Source organism: Tubulanus polymorphus, chromosome 7, assembly GCF_964204645.1.
Source record: "Tubulanus polymorphus chromosome 7, tnTubPoly1.2, whole genome shotgun sequence".
Taxonomy (NCBI): Eukaryota; Metazoa; Nemertea; class Palaeonemertea; order Tubulaniformes; family Tubulanidae; genus Tubulanus; species Tubulanus polymorphus.
The window spans coordinates 9,436,080-9,459,889 of record NC_134031.1 but is presented as its reverse complement, the minus strand read 5'-3'; the positions used below and the strand labels follow the sequence as shown (position 1 = coordinate 9,459,889).

Below are 23,810 nucleotides of genomic sequence, written 5' to 3'. Positions count from 1 at the left end.
TTCAATGACTGAACTGAATTGCGATCATTGCGATCCCCGAAAAACAAACAAGCCGAAATTCTTTCAGAAGATATTGTCTTTCTAATATTCATCGTTTCCACTCGGGTGACCGGCCTACTGAACGTAATCTCGTGGGTGGCACTGTAATACGTGATTACATCGTAAACGGAAGGTTGGCAGCCCAACTTGTAGCAAAACTAGAGAATCGCAATTATGTATATCATTGAGTACTTACATCCATACGAACTTCAGTGCCATAAAGTTGAGTGATATGACAGAGCATCAAAAAAGAGATATCAAACAACATTGCTCGGGTTTGAGCTGCTTTACCAGCTTCAGCAGTAGCATGTTTTGCAAATTCATTAAATCTGTGAAGAAAAATACAATATCATAGATATATTATCTTATAAAATTATTTAAAGACAAACTGGGGGTTCAGGACCACGAAGGGCAACTTTAAAAGTGGTCTGAAATGCTCCACAATCTGACAATTTTAGAATTCAATAAGCCCCTGGTGAACATACACAGAAACCAATGGCTGACCTTGAAACTCACCAAAATCATTAGTGAAAGCTTTAATACTTTTCAATATCCAATGCCTGGTAATGAGAACAGTACTAGAGATCAAAGATCCTGAGCTCTCGAGGTCCAGTTTTCACAAAATCGAAAACATATTACTTCTCTTTTAAAGGGGTCATGAAGAGGTTTTTGAGATATGGCTAAAAGTATTTTTTATCATCAATTATACCCTATTTATTGATTTGGTGGTCAAGAAATTAATTTCTAATTCTTCAATTAGTGTTAAAATCAGACCTTTGATCGGCCGCCCTGATTCCTTCCCAATCCGGAAGTGTGACGTCATTCTGAGAACCCAAACCAAAACAACATGGTGTAAGTGTATAGAATGGGTGATACTTACAGCGATTAAAGTGCAAAATAGTGACTCAAATACATCAGATTCCAATCAAACGCTTGATGTTTACGAAGCCAACAGTTGTTATTAATAGACAGTCAAAATTATTCCATTTAATTTAGACCTGATGCCTTAGAACGAAGGAATTTGTGACTAAAGAGTACAGCATATTTCTACGTCTGGAGCAGCGAGCATTCATCGTCATTAAGTCATTCCCTCAGTAAAAACCACGCGGAGGGGATGACTGATATAGACATCGCAGATATTTCTGTGGGTAGAGATATTTTTATCCAGTTCTGGACCATAAAGCGTCCTGAAACCGTAAACTTGTTCGTGAATCCCAGACGAGCCTGCGCCATCCCGGCCATGTAATAGTAATGTGTGCTGCATACATACAGTCCGTATGTTGTTTGTATATACTACAGCGATGTGGGTCACTGGGGAAAGCCAGTAGGCCTACTATATGCAGTGGAAAGCGTGTATCTCTTACTACGTATTTAATTCGCGAAAGTAGCGTCACTTGGCAGGATAAAAGGCTCTAACATAATAAAAACATAAGTTTTGTGTATCCAAGTTTATGTGTGCCGTAATATTTGCGAGAATCGTTCTCTGAAGTAGGCCGGGTGTTTTCGCTCTTATGGTCCATCATCTTAGGGCCAAATCTTTTGGTTTTGGCCACTAAAATTTGTCGCTGCCTTTGTGGGAACAGTTCATAGCTATTCACAGCCAAGGCATTTTGAAAGACTGTAAAATTAGCGCGATATTCAATGAAAATGAGCATTGTATTATAACGCTTCTGAGGGTGCTGCAGGCGATGTGTTCTCAGAATGACGTCATCAACATCACCGCGCAAACGCGAGCATCCTGTTGCTAGGGCCGTTGCTACGGGCTTTTCTCGAGTTTGGATAAAGATATTAAAAACATTTTTTCACGAGACTACCATAGATGCATACGGTGAATGTTTTATACAAAAAAAATTAGATTTAAAATTTTTTTCACACCTCTTCGTGACCCCTTTAATTATGCAGATTTGTTCGCTTTAACAACTGCCCTGGAGCACTACGACGAAACAGAAGCTTCATCTAGCATTTCTATAAAATTATACCAATTGCAAAGATACAATATCTGCTAGACTGCAATTTTCAACAAACACAAACAGTGTGACAAATAAGATAGATTGATTTGTCTTTTCCTACGTATTATGCTGAATCAGACAGTATCAATACTTGAAACACATTTGACAATAAAAGTTTGTTATTTTCTATGTCATAGTTTGCAACAGAGTTGATTTGGAATTATGAAGATTTTCTCAAGTTGATACAGTTAATGAACAGTAGAAAACACTCATCAATCAAACGATTTCTGGCACACACCCCGAAATGAAAGTGAGACAAGAAGCCTAGATTTGATGAAATAGAAGCTGCATACCTAGGGCCCCCTTGTGGCCAAATCCAAAAAGGGCTCTGTACTTTGTAGGTATTGGTCCATAGAACATTCATATCAAATTTGGACCTGAACTGTAGGACTAATAGCAATTTGAATGAATGGAAACTCCATCGCCAGTGGCGCCCCTGGTGGACGAATAAAAAGATGGCTCGTTAACTTTATAGGCCTTGGTCTATAGAACATTCATACCAAATTTGGAATTGATCGGATTAAAACTGTAGGACTAGTAGTGATTTGAACAAATAGAAACTTCACCCCCAGGGGCGGCCCATGGGGGACGAATAAAAAAAAGAAAGAAATTCTAAAAATGGGCTTGCTGACATGGTTGTACTGAAAGCTGGCTTGTTGGTTTTGTATTTCTGTAGTAGAATTAATCCAACTTTGAACTGATTACTCTTTAAAGAGCTAAGAGATCGATGTTGTCTTACATCGTTACATAAAATGTTACACACGGGGACTGGGAATCGGAATGGTTTTATTGTAGATGTGGACCAAGTGGAAGAGAAGCGAACATGAAAATATATAGGAACCACGATTTTTCTTTTTAAAATAATAAAGACATTAAGCAAGAATAAGTTGCATTTCCTTCAAATGACAATCCACTATGATCATCCGATAAAGTTTATTGCCACCATAGACTACTGCCCCCTGGCTTTTTGGGGACAGGGAACCAGTCTTCAATTCAATTCATAATCTATTTTACAGAAAAGCGGTTTTTAAGTTTTAGATATTTATACTGGAAAATATAAATGTTCATACAGAGATTCTTCAAACGGCCGCTAAAGCAAGCGCCCAATGAAAGTATAAGATAATTAAAAGAATTATTTAAAAACGTGAAAGTAAATGTTTTGTGAAATTTTAGTTGTCAATAAAGAATGAATTGAATTGTCGGCAGCACTATGCCGCGCATGAATACCAATTTCAAGACTGATCACGCACGCTCAACCAAGGTTGGTATGCGCTGCTGAAATAACAAAAACGACGAAACAAAATCATAAAACAATGAAAACGACCACCGATATAGCCAATATACGAAAAGAACCTAGATTTTATCACTGCATTAAATGTGTGTAAATATTAGAGCCAAAGAAAGTTTCTAACGAATTCATGATTTCATGATTTACTTTTGATTGCAGTGCAGCAGCGACCCGAAATATCATCCAGCTTTGTTTGAAAATCGATGCCTGTATTTCTATATATCCAGAGTTAACCCTAACACTATAGATACTAAAATACTCAATGAACATTCATTTCTCCATGACAATACATTACAGCCCCACTCCCTCAAATTAGAATCCAATGTTAGGCATTTGAGACACCTCCTTAACTGATTGGGTCTGAATTGTCACAGTGCACAATTGTCACCGGTTAGCTTTTGTCGTTTTGTTTATAGAAGTTGGCAATTCTACACTCTTTAGAAACACTATTGAATGCACACATTTTCAAAACTAAGCTAAGAGGGGTCTACTATAGTATTTTCTAAAGGAAACTGAAAGAACAAGACAATGGTGCTCTATGATCGCTTCTGATATGTCCATGTTTCAAAGTACACATTGATCCATGGAATATGCTTTGTATTATTTTGATAATTCCAAGTGTTGTGTTAAAAGAGGTTCTTAGTGACTCAAGATAATAATATAAGTTATACTCACTTGATAAGTTTAATCGCAAAACTTTGAAGTTTTCCTGTAGCAGCAGCAGCCGCAAGTATCAGTTCAAAACTCTTTCCAGACATCATGTGGCATAACACTCCTAACAAGGCTTCTTGATTCTTTGAATAATCAGCATCTAAAGTCTGTAAAAATTATAATCATATCCAAATTTGAAACTAGTGGTCCAAGAAAACCATACCCGTTTGGTGAAATGCCTGACAATCTGACTACAGCAACCCTTCCATGAAATTCACCTCGATCACTAGTCTTGTCTTGAGCTACAACTTCGCAATTGATTGATACAAAATATGCATAGGTACCAATATAATATGAAAATACATTTTGTATCATGTAATTCCACTTTTATGGATAGGCTTCACTATGTAGGCCAGAGATCAGGAATGGGATATGCTATCATGTTTTGTTTGATTTTTCTACATCACACAGGAAAGACTGTACAACGTAGAGGCCTACAGCAGTTAGCATGCCCATTCAATTTCTAATTTTATGCTTTTATATCCTCTCTATATAACATGCTATGACAAGCACTGACCCATTAGACTTTATTTGACACAGCTAAAACGAAGCACCATTTTATTAATACAAAATGCAGCAAATGTGCATAGAGCAAAACTTTTGAGAAACAGATCAAGACTTGAATGAAACAGCCAAGTTATCTCAGCTCCAAGAACAGGATATATCTGAAATGCCTACAGACAGATCAGCGCTATTACTATTGAGTGGGCGGTGTGGGCAAGTGGTTAGAGCATTCGACTCTGGGAAGCCAGGTCGTGGGTTTGAACCCCATACATCACTGTAGTGTCCTCGGGTGAGACACTTATCCGCATCGCCTCTCTCCACCCAGGGGTAAATGGGTACCTAGCTGCTCGGATGTTACTTCTCCCCAGGGAGACTGATACATGAATAGAGTTATAGGCTGGGGTAATAATACCAAGTTTGGAAAGTATTTGAACAGACTCTAGTTTGGATACCTGCGCTATATAAATGTCAATTATTATCAGGGTTTTCTGTTACTTCAGAGAAAACCCTATTGATATTTGTTTTCTTATTACTATTATTTTATTCCACACAATTTTTACTAAAAGAACATAGGCTTTGTTACCTTACTGCTGTGGCCGATACAATCCGTATGATATCCTTCAGCTCACTTTGATCTACAAATACTCTGTGCGTATTTTGATGAATCGACTTTACAAAAGTACTGGTTGGGTTTTAGGCGTAAACATCGAAAATTGGGCCCCATTGAATGAGGCGACCAATTTTTCCCGAAATCCACTGCAGGCTTCTCGTCACATCGATTATCAATTCAAGTACAAATAAACAAATTAATTGCTGCAAGACTTCACATTCAGCCGCGGTCTTCGAACAGTAATTTCAACAATTATCCATTTTCTCCATCAGAACACTTAATCGATCCACGGGATATTTATTACTATCCTATTAGGCCTACGCGTATACATAGGCCTACAAAGGCTAAAATGAGGATTTTTTTTGAAAAGCTGTAAGCAGTGGGCAGATTTATAAACCAGTTTTCATTTGAGTTTTTTCATCATTAATGAAACTTTTATTTTATTAATTCCTGATGACTTTAGTAGTTACTACGGAGCCCTGGATGATATGATCTTTTTTTTCGTTTGAACATCTTTATCGTTCGAACAAACTTTTTTCGAACAAAAAGGTTTTCGTTCCAACCAAACATATTTTATTCATCCAGATAAAATCTTTATTGTCAGTTCAAACGACAAGCATAAGAGAAAGTAAAACCAAAGGAAATCTTTATTCAAGTTTCGAACGGCTTTTGATCCACAACTGAGGTATTCCATGACGACATACGCATCCGATTTTCCAATGTGCATGTGTCGTGTTGTTATGTCTGTGACAAAACAACATTCTTCATAACCTGTCTACAATTTCTTCCTTTCGATTCTAGGCTTCTCATTATGTGAAATGAAAGAAAAAAAATTTCATTATCGAGTGGTTACGAGTGAAGAAAACATAGGGTACAATTAGCCAAAGATAGGGTACAAGTTGACCAGGTACGAGTTGACCTGGGTACGATGACCGTAAATCATCTGGTTACACGTGAATCACTATGTATTAAGCAAACCCTGAGCTTATGTTGACCCATTTATGAATAATGTCAAGGAAAAGAGAAAACACTAATGACTTTCTATGACCTTGAACTTTCACCTGCAGTAGCCAAAATCTTAGCAATTACCAACAATTTCTGGATGAAGCCATCTATGAAATTTAATTGAGTTAGAGCCCGGACATGAAAATATGAAATGGCTTCCCCTTGAAATGAACCTTGACCTTTGGCCTATGGTACCCAGAATCTATTCAGTTACCCAAAGCCCCTAGGGCAATACATCCCTCCAATTTCAACTAGTTATCTTAAACCATTCATAAGTAAGGCACAGAAATGAATAACACAAAAACGCTTAATTCCGTTACCCATAAACCTATTAACCATAATCATTAAGGCATTGAGGCTGGAGGAACCAATGAATAACTTACAAAAATTCTTATATGTTTTTTGTTTCGAACAACAATTGACTTAAAGATCCTCATGCAATAGGGAATATCCTATCAGGACAATTGTCCCCCGATAAATAAATCTATATTTACTATCTATACACGTTTATCTATCATTATTTGATAAAATACAAATGAATTTCTAAGTAAAGTTGTTGTTAGTTACATGAAGCTTTATTTAGGTGGTATTAATCGAGATTAAATAGGATTTTATTCGGTGGGCAATAGTCTGGGGGCAATTGTCCCACAATCAGGGAATATGGATGAGATTTTAAGTTTTTGGTATGATATTGAGTAGATATCCAGAATCACTACATGCCATGCTACTACATACATGGTTTCAAAAGCTTTGCATGCAGAATATATATTAGATGATTAGTAAAACTTCTAAAAATGTTATGGTATGCAATATTGATTTTTTTACAATAATAAACAAGGGGTGCATGGACACCATGCCAACTCGGTGAATTGCATGACCATCTGAAGATTTAATATTCACCACCCGCTGGTGAACATATGCAGAAATCAATAACCCTGATATTCACTATAATCATAGAGCTTGTCATGATAGATCTACAATTCAGCAATTAATTGTTGTTACAAATTATGCCTCTGTTCCAAAATATATGGAAATGCTGCAATTCATAGCCCCCTGAATTCATTGAAACTAGAAATAAAGGACCAATGGTCCAGTGGCTCGCCAAACTGGTGTGTAAAAAATCTGTCACGTAGGCTACCGGGATGCAAAAATTCATTTCATGAAAATTAAACAAGAAAAAAATATTTAAAAAGGAATCAATTTTGGTCAGTGTGAACTTTTAATGATAACTGACTGTTAACGAGAATGACTGTTAACGAGAATGAATTCTTCGAAAAATTGATTATGGGCCTTTTGTCTGAACAAATGTTCATAATTTCAATACATCCCTTGAATGACGTAAAACAACTACCGTCATCTGTTAAGATACGGTACAAACTTGGTGAGAGCCTGGGTTTCATTGGAGGTTTTTCATTATCATATACGGGTATGGACCAATCAGGACAGAAGCTCCCAAGTTCTTCAAATTTGAAGCCAGTGCCGGTTACTGACGAAACAAAGTTTATCGCCTGACATGGTTTTTTATAATTTCACGATAGGATTGCTTTAAGTAGCTTACATCTTCACTCAGACGAGTCGTTGTTACGGGCGACCTGCACCGTGGCGCGTGTACTCTATAACCGATACATAGACGCAGTGAGCACGAGAGTATAAGGCTATATTGCCTACGCCACTGTACACTACTGTTTTCAACACGAACGCTCATCACTGTGCCACAGTTAACAAACTAATACAAATAATCAGGCTCCAAAACAGATCGCTAATGCAAACATCAATAAAATGACTTCAATTAATGATGATAAAACAAGTATTTCCAGTCATGTATATATCAGACTCATCTCTAAAATAAAGGTCCAATGGCCCTGTGGCTCACCATTAAATCATTTAGTGCATATATTGTCAAAAATATTATACTAAATATAAATTAATTTGGATTGAAGATGTATGAGGCTGACAATATATGCGCCTGCAGATGTGTAAGAGTTCTGTGTATACTATCATTGCCGAGTCACTGTGCTATATATAGACTCACTCAGGTGATTACTAACACCCACAGCCATATACTGTAACCTAAATTCGCACACACGCGGCTGACTGCTGATGCGGGTATATACAAATGTACTAGCGACGCAGTATTAGATTGGCCATAATTTCACAAGTCAGAATACATCCATCCAGAAAATGTCAAAAATATACAAACATATACGGACTTTTTTTTCTAGAAATAAAAAAATACCGGCTATGATTGGAAGACCCACTACGAACCCTGTCATTGGTATCGTCATACTTGCTAGTTCAGAATTGCAACTGAATTGAATAGCCTACTCGCTTATATTCGTGTCAACGAACAAATTATAAGCAAACGTACGACCTAATCAAATAAAATGTTCGCCATTTTGTCTTGGGTTTCACATTAGGCTTTCCCAATTACATCAGAGACACTGAAATTCCCGGAATTTCCCGCATATCCCACAAACAGCCAATCGCATTCATTGTAGCTCAGGTTACAAGGTCAACTCAAATAAATAGAAGCGAGGAAATTTAGGGGGTTTATAAAGTGAGGGCCTGCAGGTCGAAAAGTACATTGAGATCAGTCGAACTAAAAACGGCGATACTTCCAGGAAGGATTGAACTTTTATGTATTTCAATTTCAAGCATGCAAATTGTCATATACAAAAACGTGCCATTACTAAGTGCTAAAAAGCAGGATTTTTGCGCGTTATTCAAGAATAAGTCCCCTAAAAATAACTCGATCACTATGAAATTTTTGTGGGCTCGAGAACTCATTAAGCCAAACCATGAAACCAAAAATCAACACAATCGGTTCAACAGCCAATGTTTGTGCCTTGTTGACACACCGGTACTCTATTCATTTTCGATGAAAACTGCTTCATCAGACCGTTTGCATAGGCAAACCTACAGTTCGCCAAAAATCGATGCTATCAGTAAATCAGCGGTGTGGCGTACACAGAAGTGAATTTCCGCATTTTGAAACCACGTTTTCGTCAAATATCTTGATGCAACATTACCTTACGCACAGGATATCAAAACAAGATGAATCATTGAACACATCGCACACAATAAATCGTTGCATCGCACGCCTCAAGTATCAGTAATCACACTAGAAATGATGAATATCAACCTATTCAATCGTGCCGCCATTTTGTTAGTGAAATAACACGCACCATCTGATCCACCTCATGCAATATTATGACGTCACGATGGAAGACAAAACTGGGTCAACACAAATTTTATATAAGCAAGATTTTGAGGGGTTCCGTCTATGAAACTGCCGAACAAAGCGTCGGATCTTGGCGACATAAAGTTCTTCTGAAGCAAATAGCATTGGATTTTCACATGTTATTTTGGACAGGTGAAGATCCTGCATAAAAAACGAGCTAAAATAAATCAAATTTTTTAAACTTTTTGGTAAATATCTCAAAAAATATGAAACCCACAGTTTTCAACTTTGCGCACCATAAAGAAAAACCAATTACAAAATATATTTTTGCTTAATCCGTTCAATTCGCCCATTAGTAGTGAAATTACAGGCTACTGAAATTGCTTTTGAGTGTGCTAAAAATAGCTTTGAGCGTAGTGTATTAAGCATACGGATGACTATTGATCAGCCCGCCCTTGACATAGGCTCGCTAATGCAAGCCAAAAACATGTCATGCAGACCTACAAACCTTGAATTCTTTTGAACAAGGAACAAACCTTTCAACTGGTAATTTTCATGAAAACAAAAATAAAAATTTCATCGATCAAAATAACAGGGACTTGACACAAAAGGATTTTGACCCCAGTATCCTAGGTACTATATATAAAAAGACAAGGGAGCCAACTCAGATCGGTCAATAGGTATGTCACTTCAACAGTTCATAACTTGGTTATTCATAAACCAATCCACTCCAAGTTAGTAAGATTATTCTTAAAGATAACAAATTTCTGCGTTAGACTGAGTGGTTTGAGAAAGATTTTAGTGCATCGATTTTTTTAACATAGTTAAATCATGCGATTAATCCGAAATAAAAATCGGTGCTTTCGACCAGTAATTCAGAACCGATTTTTACGAACGAAGGCGTTTTGGAAAGCTTAGAATCTGATCTTACCTCTGTATATCATTGTTTCTGATTCAAATGATAATTCTGTCTGAAGTGAACGCAAAATGTGACTAAGATCGAAAATGGGTTCCAAAATCGTGACGCAGCGGCCATTAATCATAGCTCTGCACTTAATACGAAAATCGAGAATTCAAATCAAAAACCTTTGACGCGGAAACACCTCACAAATTAGACAAAATATCTAACATTTATCTTAGAATATTTGTTGCGCGTTGTCATTATTCTTAAAATGCGCAAAAATGTGATTAGAGAGCATTGCGCTATAGCATTGAGATAGGATAAGATAACTTTATTCGTCTCCATGACTAAAAACAATAGTATAAGGAGGTAATTACAATAGTAATAATAATTCTTAATTAATGTTTATAAATTATCACTGTTCAATGTGCCGACGAGATTAAATCTTTAATTATATATCACATTTTGAGAGAAAAGTAGCTAGTCTTTTCAGGGTAGTCAAGCTGCTGGTATCAGGGATGAGAACGCCGACCTGTAAAATCCGCGGGTTATTTTTCTTGAGTGACATACGCGAACCAGCTGACGGCGTAGCCGTCAGCACTAGCGAGCGCCGAAGGCGCGAAGCTATTTCGGGGGGGTTTGGGGTCCTCCCCCAAGAAAATTTTAGAAATTAAATACGTTTTCCGAGCACTTAGAGCGATCTCGAACCCATGAACGACTATTATATTTTGGAAGGTAATGGCTAGTTCCAATGTGGTACATCCTCATTTGATGACATTCAGCATCTCATGCATTACGGGTCGAGCCCTGAATTATTGCAGTAAAAATGCGCCGATGAATGCTCACTAAAAATCATCACCAAGTAGTGTATAATATCCGAAAGCGTTCGCCACACACACGCAGCAACAGTAAGTAGACCTATATACGTTACTACTGTTGCTGTGCGTGCGTGTCTGCAACCGATCGATAAAATACATACAAACTCATCGTAGTACAAATGTACATACAAAATCAGTGTGTTGCAATGAATATGCATTGAAATGCGATACTTTTACGTGACGATAAGTAAAACAGGCACTGAACGCTTTCACGGTTCACCTGATTACCGATCGCGCCGGACCAATTGAGTGAGATCATCACCCCCCCCCCCCCCATACTTTTACATCATTTTTGGACTATTTGGAAAATTGATATTTTTCAATACTGAAATCCGCGGGAAACCGCGGATCCGCGGGGAATTCTCATCTCTGTGGTATTCAAAAGTTCACTGTATTTGAGTACATTGGGGCGTTTCCAATATCTTTCCGACAGTAATTCTTGTCCGTTACGATTATACGGTACGATTGTTAGGTACTCTTTAAGACTAAGATCACGCTTAATCAGTTTATAATTTAAAAGCCATTCATCATGATCCATTGCACTATTCCATGTTTGTTTATACTGGTCACACAATAAGGTGTGGACTCTTGACTTCGTCACTTCTGTATTGACTGGTTGCTGGCCAAGCCACACATATCCAAGTCCGCACTGCTTAAAAATATTCTCAACGTTTATAATCCACTTCGAATTAAATTGATTTGATTTTGGAGCTTGGTGAAGGAGGATTTTATAGAGTATTCTGCTGTTTATACGTTTGATATACGGGTCTAGGTCACCAAATACAGAATACATAGTGTTGAAACGGGTGTTAAAATCTCGAATTAAATCTTCAATTGTTTTTATTGTTTGGCATCTATCTGCAGAGATACTATATCCTTTGTGTTTACTGTCTTTTTGAATTTTAAGATTGTCATTATCACATGAAAAATTGGGTACGTCTTCTGTATTCGATGACCGGAAAAACATATAAAGACTTTTATCACAATTAAACATAATATCATATTCAATACCGAATTCTTTACATATTATATACATTTTCCTTAGTCCAAATATACCCGGGGTAATTAAAGCTAGATCATAAGCAAAGGAAAGTGACCCAACATATTTCTGTCCGACGTAGCTCCCATAAGACGATGCTTCTAATCTCTTGAGTAGTTCATCTATATATACATTGAATAAAATCGGGGAGAAATTCTCTCCTTGTTTGAGTCCGTTGGAAGCATTGAAAAAATGTTCCATTCCACTGAGCTCTGACCTTTTGATTAGTATACATGTTTATAATAAATCTAATAATCTGAACATCAATTCCCCTCTCAAATAGAGGTGAAAAAAGTTTAATATAACCTAATTAATACGATCAAATGCGCGTGAAGCGTGTAGTCATTAAGGACAAAATGACAGTCAGCTGTGGAATGGTTGGTTTTAAATCCGAATTGGAACTCGTTAGAAGATAGAAATGTTGAATTGATCTTAATCAAAGCATTGTCAAAAATTTTTCCTAAGACACTACTGAGGGCGATGCCTCGATAATTAGTAGAATCTGAAAGTGATTTACGTTCATTTTTAGGTATTGATATAATTGTTGTCACCAAAAAACTGTCGGGACCAATGTGCGTATTTAATCATAATATTGAATAATGACTTAATGTGTTGAAAAAGTTTATCCGTCCCGTTAAGTATCAGTATACTAACCAAGATATCCATCATTTTTTCCCTTGTTTAATTTCAAAATACTGTCTTTGATCAGGTCGTCGGAGAAAAAGAGTTTGTGATCTATCGTTGAACCATTTAATTTATTTAATAGTTCTGTCATTTCATCCTTATTGAACCCCACTGAGTTGTATAGTTCCTCATATTTAGAGGCAAATAATTTAGCAATATTTACAGAAGACTTCATTCCGTCTATGCTAGTTGGTATAGATTTATCCGTTCCACGGATGCGTCGTACCTGTTCCCAAAATAATTTGGAGTTTCCTCCAGATAATGTAACGGCTAACTGTCTTGACGTATCGGCCCCACTCTGGGCGGTGGCGCCACCCCGCGGGATTTACGTGAAGCAGCAGAACACAAACACGGCCACTCTCTCAATTTTCAATGATAGAAATCGTGTGTGCATTTCAATTATTTCGGCTGTTAGGGTTTTAAGGCACAATATAAGTTGATGATGTGATATGGCGATGTTAATTAATGATAATTCCGCAGTGAAGCTAGTCACGAACGGTGCCGATTGAGTGTATAGCTGCCAAAAACACTGAAATGTGCGTAGTTGCGTAACTATTTGCAGTGAATTGCAAACGAAACATGAAGCCTTAACGGCTGTTTTAAAAAAAATTATACCAATCGCAATTGTAAAATAAAAATGAGATAGAACCTAAGTTAAAATTCTGGCCATTTCTAAAATGTTATTAATTATTATTACTAATTTTTAGTCAGTGCCGAACGTTTAGTTTTCCAACAATAATGAGGGGTGGTAGGTAGTCATGCAATTCAAGTCATCATTTATTACACGTTACTACCGTGTTGTTGAAAATCTTGCGAGTCCTCGACCAAACCCCAATGAACAATGTGATCTGTGTGCTGGCCACAAATGCACACAGATCACACTACACTACCCATTACACACTCCAGTACCCACAGCTTTCATATATCCATCCAAATATTTAGTGGCTTTCTTCCTAGATCTATTGTTTCTATTGGAGTTTTTTTTTGTGTTTTACGGTCTTATGATATTCTTTTCAGGTATGTGTCCGAATATCGAGAATTAAACCTTCTTTAGGTCTCCCATTGCTTTTCCATAGATTATGCCAGAATGCCTTATTGCGAATGTATCTAACGTTTTCATCCCAGCCCGAGTAAGTATTTTTACATCTTTTACGTCCACTATTCGAAGTTTTTGGTATTGTATTTTTACTGGCATCTGTCCAGGCTTTTATGATCTGGCTACATAGTTGGTTAATTACAGAGATGAGAACACCGACCTATAAAATCCGCGGTTTTTGTTGTTGAATTGCACACGTGAATCAACACTCGGTCGCACTATCAACAATCAACACTGGATACGCGAGGAATTCTCATCCCTGTAATTAATTCATGATCCTCTGTACAGTTTACCTTATCACAAGCTATCAGACCAGCTGATAAAAACCATATCAGACCATAAAGTGACTAATCAAATAACCTGATCTGTTAAAGATCCCTTCCCAAAGAATACCCACCACAAATTTATACATTATTGGCAAACCATTAATTGGGGTTTCTGCTGCCTTCGCAGAAACCCTATTGTATTCCCGCTGATTATTATTTTAACATATCTTCCACTGAGTTTCATCACATAAAAATCATCTATCAGATTCGACTACTGACAGCTTTTAAATGAAATGTTAAACTCTGATAGTAATATAATAGTCTCTTTCTCCGTGTAGATTCTATGGATATACTGTGCATCCTATTTTAGACTTAAAATTACTTTCAGATAAAACTGTTGGAAATAGCAATCATCAATCTTGGGGCGTATTGGTGCAAATCTGAAAGTTTGTGACGTCATTTCATAAATAAATAAAGAAGGAAGGCGCTGAGAATATCCAAATCACAGATTACTGTGAATAACTTGGGTTCGACCATTCACAAGATAAAAATGTACTTAATAATAATATTTTTTTTGATCGCGGATATCAAAACTACGAAAATTCAACAAGGTTTATTCATTTATTGTAACGGTACGCGTTTTTTCAATTGAATTGAATTGGTCCGGTACATAAGGCCGTGCCGCGGCGGTCATACTAGTTAGCGTCAGAAAATGTCAGTTTTGTTTGTCTATTTTTAATGATTATTGAAACAAGGCTAGAATATTTCATAAAACATAATGTAAACAAACTAAAATCTCATTTCTAACACTCTAATTTCTACTGTCAACCCGTAATGATTACGTAAATTGTAATAGTTGGCAGGTCTGCCAAAGTATACACAACTTCAAGTGTGTAAAAAGTGCAGATTTGACCACCTCGGTCATCTTCATTCTGACTGGGCAAGTTTTGCGGCTGATGTGTCTAGCATAGCTACATTTACAAATCAAATATCGAAACACTCCACTTAAGTGTCTTCAAAACTTCACAAAACAACCATATCCTGTCTACAGATGGACAGAAGGACGACTGACAAAAAGTGAATGCAAAAGCCCACTGGAAATTAAGTCCAAAGTGGGCTTACAATTAATTTAAAGGTTAGAGCAATTATTCAACAAACAACAACATATCACACAGATAATCAAACCAAAAATAGTAGCGAAGAAGCACAACACTAGTTACTAAATGACATACCATCTGTAAGAGACAACAATAAATTCAACTATAAAGTAACAATCATGATAAAAGGATTTCTTTGTACAGTCAGTATCTAAATCTAAACTTGGATGCTAGAAAAATTTAGCAGTCACAAAAAAATCAATAAAAAATATTATGGACAACAATAATTATATTACGAGGACAAAATCAACAGGTATGTTCTTAAAAGGTATACCTTCAGGATACTCATAACAGTAGGTTCAGCTCGCAATATCAAACCAGGACTCGGTTGGGCAACACTAGATTCTGATAACTTCGGCTTCCGGCTTTCAGAAGTTCTGAATAAAAATCACATTATGTTCAGAGAGAACCATTGACTATGAAGGTAATGAATGATTATTCATGTTAGAGAGCTAGCGATGGATTAATTACCTCCATCGCATCCAAAAGGTTTGGCTAGCTTATTCAGTATGCTGTTGGGTCTCGATGGAGAAAATCCTTGTCAGCTGGTTTATTTCTGTCACCTGTAGCCCGAAACTTAAAGAATGTTAAAACACCAAAACTGACCGAAAAATTTCACGGGCACGGCCTTTACAGGTGCCCCTTAAAATTACCCATTGGGTTAACCTTACTCCATAAGCTATAAGACCAGAATTATTTTGAAAATACAGCTCTAGTGTACATTACAGAAAAAAATCAGAACTGACCAAATTTTTTGGGTGCAAGATTACTTCAGCTACCCCCAAAAATTAAGGTAACTTAAACCCCGAAAAAGTGATACAAACCCAGAAATAAATCAGCTGACAAGGATTTTCTTCGTCAGGACCCAAAAGCATAATGAATAAGCTAGCCAATCCTTTTCAATGCGATGGGGATAATTTCTCTACACTTGATATTACCTCTTAGAACCAAGCCGCTCCATTGTTGCCTCACCAATTAAATTCTGCTTATTGCACAACTCTTGCAACAGGAACTGAAGACAATCACAGCTACAAATGACATGTATCTACATTTTGATATTTGTATATAATATATATGTGTACGTATGTGTACGTAATGTGATGTATTATTTTCAGGTGGATCGACAAGGAGAGAATAATGCATACTTGCACACAACATCTGCTAAATCTAGCAATGGAGTATATCTAAGTAACATATCAAGTGACTGCTCCACGTCATTTTCACTACTGGATGTATAATTAACTTGCATCTTTGAAATAATCTGAGGAATCTAAACATAATTAGAAAATGTGTATGAACTAACTCATATGTCATATTAACATGAGTGCACGGAAATTATGTAAATCATTTCTCACTGAATGCTATTGAAAATACTTGTTTTTGAGGGAAACTATTAATTAAAAGTGGGATATGGTATTTCCCTTTCTACAAATCAAGAATTGATCAATTTGAGTGCTTTCATTGAAAAAGGCTATCTAATTCAAATTAGAATTGTACCATACCTTTAAGAATGTAAATGCCACCCATTTGAGCTCTTCCTGTCCCCCACCTGCATCTATCAGCCCATATAGACAAGCTTGTAGAATATCACAATACAATGCAGTACGATTCAAACCCTAATAAAATACATGTAGAAATGAAAATGTGAGTGTAGCAATGATAAACATGTGAATGCAGAAAAATAAATATGTGAATGTAGGAATACATTAACACATTGACCCTTTAACTTGCCATAGGCGACTCAAACTGCAAACTGCTGTTGGAGACTGCAGTCGACAATGTGACCTATCCCGCATTAAAAGTTTTTTCTGTCTCATGCACTGCTCATTGAGCCGTAGTTCTTAACGCATGAAAACTGCCAATATATATTACTCGAGAATCCTGATGTGGAAATAATTTCACTCCCTGATATTTTGAAGAATTTTGACCACAAAAAGCGCCCCATGAGTTTGATAATTTGGGCTTTTGACGAAGATTAAAATATCTAGTCTGAATAAAGAATAATAATAAAAGCTGAAATGATGGATAGTAATCTACAGGGCCCAATTCCATAGTTGTGAGTTAGAGTTAACTCTGAGTTCAAGTTAGTTCGTTTTCAATGAGTTGACTCTGACTCAAATTTAACTCACAAGGGTGGAACTGGATACAGTGTCTTAATCTATGAATATCCACTCTGTAACACAAAATTGTGAGTATTCTAACATTCTAGGGTCTTTTTGCAATGGACCCCTCCTTCACAGATGGGAGGTTAAATTTTTCAGCACCATTCCATGGCTATGTCAATAAACTACTGCCTTGTAAGATTTGAACGCCCCATATCCTATAGTTTGGAAGTTAGGAGAATTTAATGCATTAACTTCATTAAGATATAAATCACCTCGCACACATTGGACATAACATTTAACCCTTTCAGTGCTGAGTAATCAATACCCTAATTTAGTGCTGGAGATGATTTGAAAATTTTGAAACATTCCACTCTAGTGTGTTGAATAACGGGAATACCACTAAAGTGCGTATACACCGCGGCACAGTGTATCGTTAGTTACTAATATTTCGCTACATTTGACAGGTGCTGTCATCTTTCAATAAAGATAAAAACTAATCACTAATTACATCAATACACCGTGGTGCGGAGTACTAGCAATATTAAAGCTTAGCTTAGCTTGGTAACTATACTGCTAAACATTTTTGGAATACCCAGTACCGTTTGAGCCACGTGACTCAATTTCTTCCGAAACTCAGCGCAAAGGGCCGAGCGGGGAAGGCGGGTGGGAAACTCCTGTGACCCATTTAATTATACCTCAGAAATACAAATTTTACTCTGGAAAATTATGATATTTCTTTCAGACATTTCGTGGGGCACATATTAGAAGGATAAGCCAAGCACAAGGCGGTGGGTAAGGCTCCCAAAAAATGTGTGTAGGCGAAGGGCTAATATAAAGCGTGTTCAAAAAGTAAAAGGTAAGGGCCGAGAACAACAAAACGATGACCAGGGCCGAAAGCGATACCACCAGGTCGAGTCATTAATGCATGAATTTCGGACCTCCTGGCTGACATAGCCAGAAAAAGAAACACTGTTTTCTTAGTGAGTTTAGAAAGACTCGATTCGCGGAGGTTCATACGGACGAGCCATGAGAAACCTAAGGACCACCCCTAAGTCCAATGAAGGGATTTCTCGAGGCACTTTTGGCCGAGCCACTGTAAATCCAGCAATGAGCTGGGAAATATGGTGATCAATAGTCAAGTCCTGAATACAAGCCGCCCCGAAAGTATGGCCGATAGCGGACCGGTAAACCTTAATGGTTACCACCTGCTGCCTCTTGACCTCAAAAAGAATGAGGAAATAAAGGAACAATGGGACAGTGGCTCGCCAAACTAGTGTGAAATAAAAAAATTGTATAGGCTACGAACATGCAAAAAATTCATTTCATTCAAAATTTAAAAAGAAAAAATATACGTGTATCAAAAAGGACTTAATTTTGGTCAGTGATAACAGTGATGAAATCTTTGATTAAAGGACCATGGGTCCAGTAGGATCAACTGAGTAGTTTTAGTTTTGAGCACAAAAATCGATTTGTTCTTGGATTTGCAATTACATATAAACAGCTGATAAAGATGAAATCATCATGGTGCAGTGTAGTAAGCATGTTCAACTTAGTTGATATACATGGTAATGGGTTTTCCCTATGAGTCACAAGTATGTGGTAGAACAGTTCTCTATAATGTTGTCACTGGGAAAGCCCTTCTAGAAGGATTTCCAAGTGATGCCCTTCTAAAGGGCTTTCCCTGTGATGTCATGAAACTAGGTCAAGCATCAATTAGTAGAATGGGAAAATTTTTTTTGAAATTTTGCATATTTTCTCCCAGTACTTCCAAACGGCTTAGAGCTTATGGACGAAACCGGCCATATCAATTCCACCATCTATTTGCCACCTATTGACAAAATATCAGCTGTGTATATCCAGCGGTTACAATTTGTGCCACCAAGAGCTAACAGAAAGTTACTCTCAGGACCATTCTATAAGGATCAACACAGTTGATCCTAAAAATGGATTTTGGGAATTTTCGTCTCAAATTAATATTCATAATTTTAATACATTCATAGAATGACATATAACACAACTAAAACTATGAGTGACCCAGCAATGTGAGAGCCTGGGTTTTATCTGAGGTTTTTCATTATCATATGGCCGAATTAGGACAGAAGCTCCCAAGTCTATGCAAATTTGAGGCCAGTGCCGGTTACTAACGAAATAAAGCAGTTTTAAGTTTAAGATATGTAAACTGATTAATATAAATGTTCATACAGAGATTTTTCAAAAGGCTGCTATTGCACGCACCCAATGAAAGTAAAGAAAATTGAAAGAATTTTTCAAAAACATGAAACTAAATGTTTTATTGTGAAATTTTAATTGTGTAAAGAACGAATTGAATTGTCGGCAGCACTATGCCGCGCATGAAAATCATAAAACAATGAACACGACAACCGATACAGCCAATATAAGAAAGGAACCTAATTTTTATTACTGCATTAAATGTATGTAAATATCAGAGCCCAAGAAAGTTTCTAACGAAAGTTATCGACTCCCCAAGCAAGTTATCAATCTGTGTGATAGCAATATGGGCTTGCAAGCATGCAAGCCCATGAAAATTCGATGCTATCAGCTGATCAGTATCATCAGTTATTCAGCCGTGTGGCAAACACGGAAGTAAGTTTCCGCAATTTGAAACCAGAATATTGTCAGATATCTTGATGCAACGTTACCTTGTGCACAGGATTTCAAAACTAGATGAATCATTGAACACATTGCACACAATAAATCATTACATCATACGCCTTGAGTATCAGTATTCGCGCTATGATGAATAATGATGAATATGAACCTCTACAATTGTGCCACCATTTTGTTGAGCACCTGCTGATCCACGTCATTTACATATTCAAGGAATGCTATTACGTCATGATGGAGTTCAAACCGGGTCAACACAAATATATAACCGAGATTTAGGGGGTTTCGTCTTTGAACGCCCATAACTACCGAACAAAGCGTCGGATCTTGGCGATATAAAGTTCTTCCGACGCAAATAGCATTGAATTTTCACATGTGTAATTTAGACAATTAAAGATGCTGCATAAAAAAATGTGCACAGATAAATGAATTTTTGACACTTTTTGGTTAATTTCTCAAAAAATATGAAACCCACGGCTTTCAACTATGCGTACCATAATGAAAAGCAAATTATGAAATATATTTTTGCTTAATCCGTTCAATTCGCCCATTAGTAGTGAAATTAGTGGCTACTGAAATTGCGTTTGAGTGTGCTAAAAATAAATTTGAGCGTATTGTATTAAGTATACGAATGATTATCGATCGAACAGACTGGTGACATAGGCTCGCTAACGCCAGCCAAAAATTGGCAAGAACCGCTAAAGGGGGGAGCGCTTGGATAAATCCCCTGTTGACTACACCAACCACCATAGAGCTTCCACTTGGAGTCATATATCCTGCCTGTGCTAGGGCGCTTGGATTTAGAGATAAAGGAGGAAGCCCTGACTGAAAACCCTGCGCTCTCCAGGCGTCGTTCGACAACGGCAAGGCGTGGAGATTGAGCATATGTAGAGGCTGGTGCCTCCGGAACCTTTGAGGCAGGAGGAATGGAAATTGCGGCAGGCACCTAGGATTGTCGTACAGGAGGTTGAGAAGATGACTGAACCATGCCTAAGCTGGCCAGCAAGGCGCAATCAGAACTATCAGACAGGAGGATGCCAGCTCTATCTGGTCGAGGACTGCTGATAAGACTTGAATCGGGGGTACGCATACGCTAGCATCCTGTCCCAGTGGAACGAGAACGTGTCTATCTTCCACGCCATCTGGTCCAGAAATGTGGACACATAGCGGGAACCTCTTGTTGAACCTGGTGGCGAACAGATCTATCAATGGATCGCCTACCAGGGACCCCACTTGAACTGCCACCTCTGGATGAAGCGACCATTCCGTTGAAATGGCCGCATCATGACAGGAGGGCATCGGCAACAACGTTCCTATTGCTCGCCAGGTGAACCACGGAAAGGTGGATTCCTCGGGCCTGACACCAGATGAGAATCTCCGCCGTAAGGGCGGTGAGGGTAACCGATCTGGTGCCTCCCTGGTTCTGAAGATAGGCCCTGATCATCATACGTGTATGCCTATCCAGGGTTCATAGTTGTCAGGCCTTGGTTAGAATCAAGACTTATCATCACCTTTGAAAAGTGAAAATCAATACTTTTTTAATCAAATGCGCAACCCATCAACAACTGTCATGCCAAAACTTGAGTCTATACAGGCCTGTACCCAGGGGAACGCACCCCCCTCCAAACAAAATTTTGAGTTTCACCATTTTTTGTCAAAGAAAATTTCTAACTTACATACAGATAACTATGATATAGATATATACACTGTTATTAACAAGAAAATCAATTTTGATGAAATATTTGACGCCTGCAAAAAAATGTAGTTGTTGGGATAAGCTAATGTGGAATTGCAAATTTGAAATCGAAGTTTTAAGAAATTTCGGGAATTATGAGATTTGGCAAATTTGGTAGGTGATACAGGTCTTCGACTGTATAGTACTGTTAAGTTTTTTATTGAACATTGTCAATATTTGATAACTTGCGACCGACTTCATTCACTTTGCCTGTAAGCTGGTCTGCAACTTCATCGCCTCAATAGTTGAGGAAAGAGCTCTTCTGATGTCTGCTTCATCATGACTTTGGAGCATATCGTGTGGCCCAGCCAGCCGGCCCGGTCCCGTCGGTTTGGCTGTAACTCGATATCCTCTTGAATCTGGGTTGAATTACACGTGTGTCTTGTATGTTGTATTTTCTTATTTTAAAATTTGTAACTTTATTGAATTTGGGAATTTTATATGTAATAAGGATCAATATAGATTTGAATTGAATTGTCACCTAATACACATGCCATCATGAGATTAGCTATTATAAATTGCTAATCTCATGAAACCTGCATACCCCTAATATCGAACATATTTTCTAAAACATTTGAATATTGAAATCATATGTTTACACATTTTTATATTGACCGCTTGTAGCCGCCGATGAAATTCACACCGACCCTACAGAGATCGTAGATAGCTTCGTCATTCCACCAGCATCCCCATGTCAGGGTCTTACTTTTACATCAGACTTCCAAATCGTGTATACATCCGCCATTTTGACCGAATAATCCGATTTATATAACATATCTAGTTATGCCTGCTGCTTCTGATATAATCATACATCCTTTACTATTACAAAATGTCTTCTAATGATATCCAATGCAATATAACATTTGGACGTTCAAAAAGAGCTCAGTATATAATCACAGGAAGCCATACTACATCTTTTTCAATAATATTTTGCCAAATAGCTTGTATGTGTACACATAGACCTGTGACGTTTTGCACATCGATTAACGGTTGTCGTTTGTAAAATGACGCTAAAAGGTTAACATTGTTTAGGTTTCATAATGGTAACGTTTTATAAGGCGTCAAAATAATTTGCCAGTCTCCATTGCCAGACATTTTTTCAGTGACATTTTTATACGAAATATTTACTGAAATTTGGCCAAACATGCATTTCTATTTTCAAAATTATCTTGGGGAGGCCCCCTAAACCCCCCTAAAGAAGCTTCGCACCTCAAATAAGAACAGATCTAGAGATTCAGAAATGTGTTTCCCATTCATGTCATAAATCAATGTATCAATAGATTTTTGAAATCGACACAGAACTCCGAACCTAAACCGAAACCTGTTGATGAAGATGGAATTGATCTATGAATACATGAATGATGATTGTATTGTTCACCTGTGATAGTGTATTAGCCATAACTTTTATGCGTTTAATGTTTAGATTCTTATTTCATTGAAAGAAATTCTACTGAACACAGATTTTGAAATGAATTATGTGTCGATTTATCCAGACAAATTAATTACGGCAAAATCAACTGACGATCAACAAGGTGGAGTTTTCATTTATCTTTCGATAATTTGTAAACCCCTGATGATACAATCATTTTGGCGACATCATTTAAAAACCTCAACGCTTTATCTGCGGGCGTAAATTAGTCAGCCACAGTCGATTTTCATGCCATCTGACCTCTTTCCACCTGTAATTAAGCAATCTTATGTAAGAATTACTCAGTTATATAATATAATAGAGGAGTGAAAGAAAGTATAATAGATATCTTAGGAGACCAATTTAAATTGTGCGTTCGTCGTGAAACATCTATTACTACTGTCTCGCAGAGCATAGACACCGACCGTTAAGCCATGTGGAATTGGTTGTTTAAGGGCTGTTCCGTTTACTCCAAAACAAGTCTCTGATAAACTTTTAAAAGCTTCATATCAAGGGTATATTGTAGGACTCTTGATGCCCGTGAATTATCATCCCATAATAACAATGAA

The 23,810-nt window shown here is 37.3% G+C and overlaps 1 protein-coding gene across 3 annotated transcripts in view; it reads right to left on the bottom strand.

Annotated features, from left to right (window-relative positions):
• The window catches only part of LOC141909388 (mediator of RNA polymerase II transcription subunit 24-like), a 123,700-nt gene that overhangs the window by 52,532 nt on the left and 47,358 nt on the right, over window positions 1–23,810 (bottom strand). For all 3 annotated transcript variants that reach the window (XM_074799842.1, XM_074799843.1, XM_074799844.1), the window contains exons 7-12: window positions 16,871–16,984; window positions 16,514–16,638; window positions 16,307–16,396; window positions 15,643–15,745; window positions 4,012–4,154; window positions 236–368 (exon numbers count right to left, since the gene is read on the bottom strand). In XM_074799842.1, the coding sequence (XP_074655943.1) occupies window positions 236–368; window positions 4,012–4,154; window positions 15,643–15,745; window positions 16,307–16,396; window positions 16,514–16,638; window positions 16,871–16,984 (708 nt within the window). The remainder of the gene's footprint in view (window positions 1–235; window positions 369–4,011; window positions 4,155–15,642; window positions 15,746–16,306; window positions 16,397–16,513; window positions 16,639–16,870; window positions 16,985–23,810) is intronic.